The sequence below is a fragment of the Anolis sagrei genome, chromosome 3 (assembly GCF_037176765.1).
Source record: "Anolis sagrei isolate rAnoSag1 chromosome 3, rAnoSag1.mat, whole genome shotgun sequence".
Classification (NCBI taxonomy): Eukaryota; Metazoa; Chordata; class Lepidosauria; order Squamata; family Dactyloidae; genus Anolis; species Anolis sagrei.
This window is the reverse complement of record NC_090023.1, coordinates 25,522,932-25,533,502: the sequence shown is the minus strand read 5'-3', so window position 1 is coordinate 25,533,502 and position 10,571 is coordinate 25,522,932. Positions and strand designations below refer to the sequence as shown.

General features: G+C 39.4%; 1 protein-coding gene across 1 annotated transcript; it reads left to right on the top strand.

The window, feature by feature from the left end:
* The first annotated feature begins 2,490 nt into the window (after positions 1 to 2,490).
* LOC137096609 (vitelline membrane outer layer protein 1-like) lies at positions 2,491 to 9,377 on the top strand. The gene is made up of 3 exons (XM_067466298.1): positions 2,491 to 2,697; positions 3,701 to 3,804; positions 9,074 to 9,377. Exons 1-3 carry the CDS (start codon positions 2,491 to 2,493, stop codon positions 9,375 to 9,377), a joined length of 615 nt encoding a protein of 204 aa, XP_067322399.1.
* The last annotated feature ends 1,194 nt before the right edge of the window (positions 9,378 to 10,571 follow it).

Below are 10,571 nucleotides of genomic sequence, written 5' to 3'. Positions count from 1 at the left end.
AGAGCCAATCTTACTATTAGACTGGATGTATCTGTTGCTGAGTGAAGCAAATACTGACATATGTGGAATAAATAGAGCTATGTATGATTCATAACTCTATAGACCACTATCTGGGAATTATTTGGACCTCTGTGGAATATAGCTATATATTTACTTAGAGTAGTTGTTTATAAGATTTAATGAAATCTTTTCAGAATAGAAAAGGTTTAATTTATTCTGTCAAGGGTACTTTGATTGTGCTTTTCTTGCATGGTAGGATATTGGACTGGATGGCCCATGTGATTTTTTCCAATTCTATGATTCTACTAGCTGTACCCGCCACGCGTTGCTGTGGCCAACCTTCCCTCCCTCTATCTCTCCTCCTTTCTTTCTCTCCTTCGTTCCCTCTCTCTTTCCTTCCATCACCCCTTTTCTTTCCCTTCTACTTTCTTTCCTTTCTTCCTTCTCTACCTCTTTCTTTCCTTCCTTCCTTTGCTCTTTGATTCCATCCTTCCTTTGCTCTTTCCTTCCTTCCCTCCCTTCTCTCCTTCTCTCCTTCTCTCCTTCCTTCCCTCTCTCTTTCTTTCCCTCCTTCTTTCTTTCCTTCCTTCTCTCTTTCTCTTTCCTTCATTCTCTACCTCTTTCCCATGTTTCCCCCCTTTTCTTTCAATTCCACTTTCTCTCCTTCCTTCTCTCCTTCCTTCCTTCCTTCCTTCCTTCCTTCCTTCCTTTCCTCCTTTCCCTCTTTCCCTTCTATCCTTCTTTCCCTCCCCATTTCCTTTTTCATCCCTTTCCTCTAGACGTAGACTGGAAAAGAGTTGGGCTCAAAGGCAACACTTGAGAAAGGTGCATCCCTGCTCTCTGAAGAGCAAGGACTCCATGGTTAGTAAGCCAGGCATCTGCAGAAGACTTCCTGCCATAAGGGAGGGGGAGTGTCTCCTTGGCCTGCTCTAACACGTGAGGGGTTATGCAGAAGTGTGTGGGGCCTGTGGCCAGACAGCCAGCCAACCAGGAGGCCATCGCCACACCTGTGGAGAGAGACTTGGGCTGGAGGCGGAGTCTGAGCCGCTTGCAAAGTTTCCCTGGGGCAGCCGGGTAGAAGTTGGTGGCACCAGGCTGCTGTCTGCCAGCCATGATGTTCTGGAGGTGAGCCAAGAGCCACCTGCGCTTCAGCCAAAGTTTCCTCATTCACAACCATGCCGACATCAGCTTCTTCCTGGTGCTCTGCATTCTGGTTTCATTCATGTTCAAGGTGAACGATTGCCCCATTCCCCCTCCCCCCACTTTCCTTGTGCCCTCACATCACCCTCAGGCATCCTTGTTGCTCCTCCCAACTGCTGCTGTCTTCGGGGGTCACAGGTCTGGGGGCCTGCTGTGGGCCAAGGCCACCCACTGAGGGTCGTAGCCTTCAAATATGACTGTAGCACAGCCATGGGCAAAGGAGAGCTGGGGCAGATGTTTGTTTTCTTTTCCCTCATGTAGGACAGGGGAAGTCATTTTCGCACACGTGCTGTATCATTATTTAGCTTTTTTGGGATTTTAAATACTTTCAGCTACTTTTTTGTGGGGGTGTTATGAGTGATTGACACTCGTTGATCTCACAGAAGTGTAGTGTCCAAATTTGGTGTCATTTTATCCAGTGGTTTTTTTGAGTTATGTTAATCCCAAAAAGGAACATTGCATTTTTATTTATATAGATGAAATATTTTGTTTTTATTTTTATGATGGCATTACCATTAGAAATGATAGTGATAAAGGATGAGTTATTAATAAGTTGTCTGATTTAAGGTGATATATACTTCCTTTATATATTATTGTATGATAAACAAGAACACACAAAAATATAACCCTAATCCATATTTAAAGAGGCAAACTTTTTTAGCTGGTCTCAGATGGTGGTTTTTTTTCTTTGCATTTTTGATATGTTAATTGTTTTAAATGTTGCACTATTACCTAAACTTTTTTCTTTTTGATCAATTGATGATCAGTTGTGTGCTTGCTTTGTATGTATATCTATGGAATCAATGTATGAGGTTTCACTTATTCACAGCTGCTACTTGAACCAGAAAATTCACTCTATTTTGTGGTAGCTTTTCTACACCTTCAATCTCAAAGGTTTAGGCCTCTTTCTGAATCAAAGAAAATATAGGGAAACATGAAACAGGTCCTAGGCATGGTCAGAGAAGGACAAGAAAAGAAGTGTCCACCTTTCAAATCCAGCAGTCCACACTCACACAGGCTTCTGGGATTGGAGGACATTAGCATGTAGAACAGTGCCTTTTCTTTGGAATCTATCATGTCAAAACTTCATGTTTTATTCATAAATATCATTTGGGTGACATACATTGCCTCTGGTAAGTAAACAATCTGGAAGGGCAATGAGTGCTTGTACCCATTTCTCATTGCCATAGTATTAATGAGGGATCGAAGCCAACATTCCAAATACATAAAAGGCTCCTGGTTCCTGAGGTGGTTGCCATACCCATTTATCTGCAGAGAGAAAACTTCACAATGAAGCTTAATTTTAGTATCATTGTGACTTTGACACCATTTCTCTTTTCTTGCTATCTATGGGAGGAAGCTTACTGTTCGACCAGTCCAGTGCCCCTGCGGGAAACTAGTGATACCCTTTCAGTGACTAATGGAGGAAAATGGGGAAAATGGGGACGAGCGGAATTCTGTTACAAAGGTGCTTATGCCATTGGGTTTAAGCTAAAGGTAATCTCTTTCTCTTTCTGTGTTGCCTAGAACTTGTAAAAGTAATTTTTCAGACATGCTTAAGAGAAACCAGTCTGAGCATAAAATTAATGAAGAAAAAACAATTGAATGATCAGAACTTATAGTCCTGGATGTTCTTTATTGATGATAATAATAACAACAACAACAATAATAATAAATCTTTATTTATATCCTTTTTTTCCCACAGGACCCAAAGTAGCCTATAACGTATTAAAATCAACAAAAAATATATTCATGGGCCATCATGCTAGCTATGCAGCAAAATATAAAATTCTCGGAACAGTGATATTTTTAGTGGGCCAGTTTGGCTTTATATAAACACCAGTGTTTTGTGGATTTTGTTGTACTGTATTGATTATTATTGTCATCTAGGATATCAATGAATATATCAGAGACACTTTCCACGTGAATTTTTCTACACAAGTTCCATGTGGATACAGTAAAACAGTGCTTTCCAAACATTCCATTTTGGTGATACACTTTTTAAATATACATAATCTTGTGATATAGTAATTCGCTTTTACTAGTGAATAAGAGACTAAACCAATCCCTTACAAATAGTAATAACCTAGTGTATGGGACCACAACCTATCTTATGAAAAGCTTTCATTTATATATTTTAAAATAAATGATTTGTAAGATAACATACATTTCCATATTTTTGTCTTTTCTTGTTACGTTCTTGCGACACACCTACACACTGCAGCTGACATAATAATGTGCCACAGCACACAGAGTGGGAAACTCTGGTGTAAAAGGTATTCACTTTTTCATTGCTACTATACAGTATTTTATTATACATTTAGGGGGAAACAATAAATTAATAGTCTTCTTTTGTAAATGAGGAGCAGTGAAAGAGAGAAACGTGCATTTCATTTTAGGCTTCAAGTCACCTATTATCCCATGTTTTATACAATTGTTTCCTAGAAAGGGGGTGGAATAAAACTCTATTTACATTTTTTCTTTACCTCTTCTGTCTCAGGTTCAGTCCCACTATGACAGGCGCATTTATAAAGATGACACAACTTTAAATGCAATTCGCTTGCGTTGCAGTGATGGCCACCATATTACATCTACAGAAGGAAAGTGAGCATTATCCTCTTCTGTGTTTAAAGATTTGTGTCCAAATTTTAATAATGCTATTTTTTTTCAGGAATATTGTAAGATACCCATATCCATGGGAGATAGGTTCCCAGCTGGACTGCAGTTACCTGAAACTGGGGATGTGACCAAATGTGATTAAATTGGCTTATTTCCAGTTCCAGCATACCATAGAATTGTGTTGGAGGATCCCAAGATTCATAGAGAGGTGTCCTCTCTGGAGTAAGCATATCTTAAAATCTGAAGGATCAAGTACATTCCTAGAGAGACCTTTTTACTCTAGGCACGGACAAGTAAATCCATAGATATGAAGTCCACAGTTACAGGAGCCTCACTGTATATTTTCTACAGCCCGTTCTTTACATTATGAAGCAAAGCAGAAAAGGCTGTACAAACTTCACAACGAAAGGGCTATCTATCTGATTAAGCTTACAATCCCAAAACTTAGGCAAGCCTTCACAGCCCTTCATTCTCAAAGTATGCCTAGAGCAGTGATTGATGGCAGACACTCAGGCATCCCTCTGGCTCTTCGGCACTATGTTTGTGGGGCCCAGAAATTGAGGATTTGCCTCATTATTTGTTTTCCTGCTCTCTGTATTCTGAACCAAGAACTAAAATCCTGGTGCCTTTTCTGTATCTTCTACAATCCAATATGGTTCCAGAAAATAGTTTCTATCTTTTGTCTGACACTAACCCCATGGTCACTCACAAGGTGTCTCTTTTTGTTCTGGCAGCATAGGTAAGATTAATTTCTGATATTGCAGTCGGCTGTTCTTGGGATGCTTTTATCTAATAATAGTGTGATAGTTCATATACAAAGTGTTTGTTGCTTAAGTTTTACTTGGTTTTTAACTATGCATGAGCTAGTTCATATAGTAAGGGTAGATCTTGTAATTGATTTATGTAGCATTTTAGTGGTTTGTGTAGTATTTCAATGGTGGATTTCATATTGTATTTAATAATATGGTTTTTATGTATTTGTTCGTCCTGTGTGTGAAAGATCTATGGTCTAAGCACTAAATATACTACTACTACTACTACTACTACTACTACTAGTCCCACCACTACCACTTTATCTTAGTTAAAACAGTGTCTCGATGGGCTTGTCTACATGAATAAAAACCCCCTGAATAACCAAAATGCACACAATGCATGGTGACTGATGCAGATTAATTTGTGTCAAAGCTGCCTTAATATGGCCTTGCCCTAGATTAAGCTAAATTGTGGGGAACTATACATCCTTATTTAGGGACTGTGAAGGTAATTGGGCTGATTCTGACTTGAATGCCTTCATTACCATCCTGTGTTCCCCAGGCTCAGATAGCCTAGAGACATCGGATGGCATTCCCCTCCCCTATATTATGGTGCCCCCCAACTATAATACACAATTTATCTTTTTCTCGGTGCCAGGGCTGAGAACTGTCACAATATGGGGTAGACCACTAGGTTGGCTGCCCAGCAGTGCCAAGCCATGTTTGACATGACTGGGCAGTACAGGCTCCACCCCGACATCCAAGGTAGTTGAAGGAGTTCCAATTGAGACACCATGTGAGCCTGATTTGGTATCTGGGATGCTGAATCAGTTCCCCATTTCTTCCCACCATAGAAAAGTCCCTAGTCCGAAAACATATATGCCAATCTTCCACTCAGTTTGACAAACTGGAGGGATAGAGTCTGTAAAAAAAGCCACACAAATCATCTCATGTTGTCCTTTAACTTTTTTCTTGATTCATTCAACTGGGAGGAAACAGTGACCTAAAGTAGAACACTCTGGCCTAAATCATTGTGATCTGTACATTATGGTAATTTATATAAACAGTAAGAGTACATTTTGTCTACAGAGATCCAGAATTTCTCATGTGTTGGAATAAATACTGCTGCTTGCCATTCAGGAAGAATCTAGTCCATCCATGTGATAAATTAATTTTCCAGAATAAGAACGTGCCAATCCATTAATTTGGTGTAAAGCTCAAGAGGAAGAGAATCTTTACCTGGGACTTTACATCTCCAGACAGGATCATTTGCATTTGCTGTCTACACCCACCCCAGAAAGTGCATGCTTTCTGAGGTGGGAGTCCAGGTGTTTTATTGGGACTTCCCAGTACAACATCAGGACACTAACCCCCTCCCCCAAAGCCTCCCAAACTGAGTAAAAAAAAGAAAAGAACTCACCCAGCTTCAGGGGATGGGGTAGGGATTCCCACAGTTTTCCGGGCAATATTCTGCCATCCAGAAACGGAAATAGTGGGTTTATCCCACACCTTCCAAGAAGGCATGGAATAAACTCACTATCTAATTAATTAGCTACAAACCAGGGTTTGTATTATTAATTCAGGATTGTCCAGGTTGTCATCTGGACAGCCCCCCCCCCCTTTATTGCGGAAGTTTCCACAATAAAGGAGCTGTCTAGATCTGCCCTAAGGGAGTATCTACACTGTAAAATTATTGCACTTTGGCTATACTTTTTCCCAAATACAGTAACTGAATGCTACTGTAGTACCCACACTCTTTGGCAGGGAAAGCTACAGATGTTGTAAAATTACAAGTTCCATGATTCAATAGCATTGAACCATGGTAGTTAAAATGGTGCCAAACTGCATTAATTCTACATTGGAGATGGACCATCAATCTCAAAAAGAGTCTTTTATTTTTTAAAAAGCTGGCTGCACAGCAACTTGATCCATTCTCCTGCAAGTTACCATATTCTAGAGCAGGGATTCTCAAACTGTGCTCCTCCAGATTACTACTACTACTATTACTATTTACCCCCTGCTTTATCTCTCCTGAAGGAGACTCAAAGCAGCTCAACATAAAAGCATTAGCATGCAATTTAAAATATACAAATATATTATAATTAGAGCAGAACTAAAGATAAACATTTTAAAAATCACAGTTAAAAGCCACTAAAACATATATAGATGTTGTTAACTTCAGCTCCCACAATTCCTAACAGCTGTTAAGCTGGGTAGGATTTCTAAGAGCTGAAGTCCAAAACACCTGGAGGAGCACATATTGAGAAACACTATGCTAGAGCAAAGTTTTTTAAACTATGGGTCCTGACCCCATTTGGGGTTGCCTAATTGAAATTAGGGATTGTTAAAAAATTGTGCATTTTGCTGCCTAGTGGCTATTTTAGATATATCCACTAGGAGAATCATAGAGTTGGAGGAACCTTCCTGGGCCAACCAGTCCAACCCCCTGCCAAGAAACAAGAAAATCACATTCAACGCACAACCAACAGATGGCCATCCATCCTTTGCTTAAAAGCCTCCAAAGAAGGAGCCTCCACCACACTCCGGGGCAAAGAGTTCCACTGCTGAACAGCTCTCACAGTCAGGAAGTCCTTCTTAATGTTCAGATGGAATCTCCTTTACTGTAGTTTGAAGCCATTGTTCTGCGCACTAGTCTCCAGGGCAGCAGAAAACAAACTTGTTACCTCTTCCCTATGACTTTCCTCCACATATTTATACATGGCCCTTATCATGTCTCCTCTCAGCCTTCTCTTCTGTAGCTAAACATGCCCAGTTCTTTAAGCCACTCCTCATATAGCTTTTTCTCCAGACCCTTGATCATTTTACTTGCCCTCCTCTGAACACATTTCAGCTTGTCAACATCCTCCTTCAATCGCAGTGCCCAGAATTGGACACAGTGTTCCAGGTATGATCTGATCAAGGCAGAATAGAGGGCTAGCATGACTTACCTGGATCTAGACACTAGACTCCTATTGATGCAGGCTAAAATCCCATTGGCTTTTTAAGCTGCCATATGACATTTCTGGGCCATGTTTAACTTGTTGTCCACAGGGACTCCAAGATCTTTTTCACATGTACTGCTATCGTGCCAGGCATCCCCCATTCTGTATCTTTGCATTTCATTTGTTCTGCAGAGAAAAAAAAGCAGCAGAAAATGTTCTTCCAACTGAGTCTGCAAAGCAAGCATGCCAACATGGCATGTAATATGTTGAAGATTTGTTCTGTAGTCTACAATATTCAGTCAAGATTTAATTCTTTATGCAAAAATTAACAAGCACATCTGTCTCATTAGCATGCAATTTTGCTTTCATCTTTAATAACTGGTAACATTGTATATCAAAGAAATGTTGTAAAAAAATTTTTATGATCACTAAATGTTTGGTTTGTGGGGCTGTGTAAAAATTTCTTAGGTAAAAAGGAACTATAAGTAGAAAAAGGTTTAAGAAGCCCTGCTCTAGAGCTCCAATGTAAGCCAGGCAATCATAGGATCCTTGATAAAATTCAGAGTTGATTTTCCACTCCTCTGGTGACAGAGGCATTGGATATCCCTGTATAACAATCTACAAAAAAGAAAAGCGATCCTTCAAATTTACTAAATTTCTGCTTGGGACCAGAAGTATTTTGGATTTTTCATTTTTGTTGCTGTTGGATTTTGAAATATTTGCTTATACTGTACATAAAGAGATACATTGTAAATTGGAGATGAAATTCATAAATGTTCAATATACACCTTATACACATAGCCTGGTGGTAATTTTATAGGATTAAAAAAAATAATAATTTTGCTCATGAAACAACCTGAGTTTAGAGTGAATGAAGGAAAGGTGTCACTATCTACATTATCACACCAGGGCTTTAAAATGAGCAGTCCTGGATTTCTGCCAACTGCAGAATTCTGGGAAATGTAGTTTACAGAGGGTCTTTTAAATTCTCAGCTACAAAGGTTCTTTTTCAAACTACATTTCCCAGAAATCTGTGGGTGGCAGAAATGTGGAGCAGTCTTTAAATTCCTGGTGTGATAGTATCATTTGTCAGCCTTCCATGTGGATAATTTTGGATTTTGGTGTATTTCAAATTTCAGAATTCCAGACAAGATGTTCAATTTGTAGAATAAAAGCATTATAGTTCTGTAGTGTGAATCAGTGTCCAATTAAAAGCCTTACAAGAAGACATACTGCAAAACTAAAGGTGGATGGTTATCTTGGACATTGTAAAGTTTATAGAAAAATCTGAGTAAAAATGCCAATAGAATCCACATCACCTGTTCCTACAAGGACTACATATATAAATTCCCCTCCATTTAAGTGGCTGTGATATAGAGTTGCTGGTCTGTTCATGTTTTGCCTGTCAGCCAAGCATAGCATCTGGTTGATCACTCAAGAAACAGGTGACTAGGCTAGGCAGGCCTTTGGTCTGATCATATAGGGCTTGTCATATCTCAGGTGGTCTACATGCCAATTGTGGAGTCTTTCTCATTGTGTGATTTTTGCTTGTTTTGACAGGAGGGGTGACTGGAAGTTCTTCAAGTTTTGCAGTGGTAAGCATCTATTAAAAGAATTCAAGCTCAGAGTCTCTAAACCCAAGCTTTTTGGTGATGATACAGCAGCCAACAACATTATGTTTCGATGCACCAATGGAAATGTGCTGCATGGAGATGGATACAACTGGGGTGAAGAGGGAAGATGGAGCCCACCCTGTAGAAAAGGCATTTGTGGCTTACAAACAAAGGTGCATCAGCCAGGATCTTTAGGTTCAATGGACATTACTGGACTCAATGATGTTCGTTTTTTCTGCTGTGAAGATTAGATATTTGCTTCTTCTCAATTCCTGGCATCTGAATATATCTTTAGTTATTTATCAATTTTATACCTATAAATCAGCAATATAACAATATCTCATATTATCCAAATCAAAGGGCCCAATTCACATAGGCAGTGTACTACATCGTGAAACCACCTTGAGATTAGATCCTAAATAGGGCTGCTCAGTCATGGATACAGCTACTAAACTGCTCAACTGCCTTGGATCTTGAGTTAGAATAACTTAATCTGTATCCACCGCCCATGGATTGGCCAATAGCTTAGGTGCTTCCAGATTTCAAAATCCTACCCCCATTGTCACTCATCAATTGCCATGAAACTTTTGTTGGTTTTGGTTTACTTGGAAGATGCCTGTGCATGAATTTGTTTTACATGTGAAAATTGGTGCACTGTGATGAGCAACACAGTCTTCACAGAAAAAGGTTTGAATCCAATGGCATTGGTACCACAATGTTTTGTGGCCTCTTATCTGTTGCAGTCACTCACCACAACAAAGTGATGATTCAACGGGGGATGTTGCTTGGCTAGATACATTCCAGTTTTCATCTATAGAATGGAAAATATGCCATTTCATTGAAACTGGTTGACTTTGTGGTTCAACAGGTAATCATCTGAAGCTATCTATTTTTACAAGGCACATATTTTTGTCGTCGTGCAGTGACTAAGACTTTGTGACAAGGACTCCATCTCACTAAGGTGAATTATGGGCCTTTAAATTCTGGGATGCAGCCTTGTGGTGTAGATGCAATGGTGGAGACTAATCCATGTCCATATTGCCATTTGTATTTGGAGTTACCATATGAAAACTCTGCTACAAGACACAACGTGGTGGGAAATTTATCAATTACACATTTTGGAGGTGCTTCATCTCCAAAGAGTTTTAGTGTCACAAATTCTCCAGTTAAGCAGTTTTGATATACCTATCTATCTATCTATCTATCCATCCATACATACATACATACATACATACATAGTAGTTTTATAGTTTCCATCAAAACATGTCTAAACATTTCCACTAATATTCTTCTGGATGTCTTTGCAGACATAGGGGGAAAGACCATAGGCTGTCAAACTATTTTTATCATGACATGGAGAGCACCAACCATGACTGTTACTTAACAGAGTTTGCTATGTCAGATAATGTGAGCAGTGTAAGGCATCAAAAAAGACACGTTTTAAA

What these genes read in the sequence shown, in the direction of transcription:
- LOC137096609 (XM_067466298.1), top strand. Translation starts at nt 2,491, where the DNA reads ATGAAGCTTAATTTTAGTATCATTGTGACTTTGACACCATTTCTCTTT. An exon ending in CCATTGGGTTTAAGCTAAAG is followed by an intron (nt 2,698 to 3,700) that starts GTAATCTCTTTC and finishes CTTCTGTCTCAG; the next exon opens with GTTCAGTCCCACTATGACAG. An exon ending in ATTACATCTACAGAAGGAAA is followed by an intron (nt 3,805 to 9,073) that starts GTGAGCATTATC and finishes TTGTTTTGACAG; the next exon opens with GAGGGGTGACTGGAAGTTCT.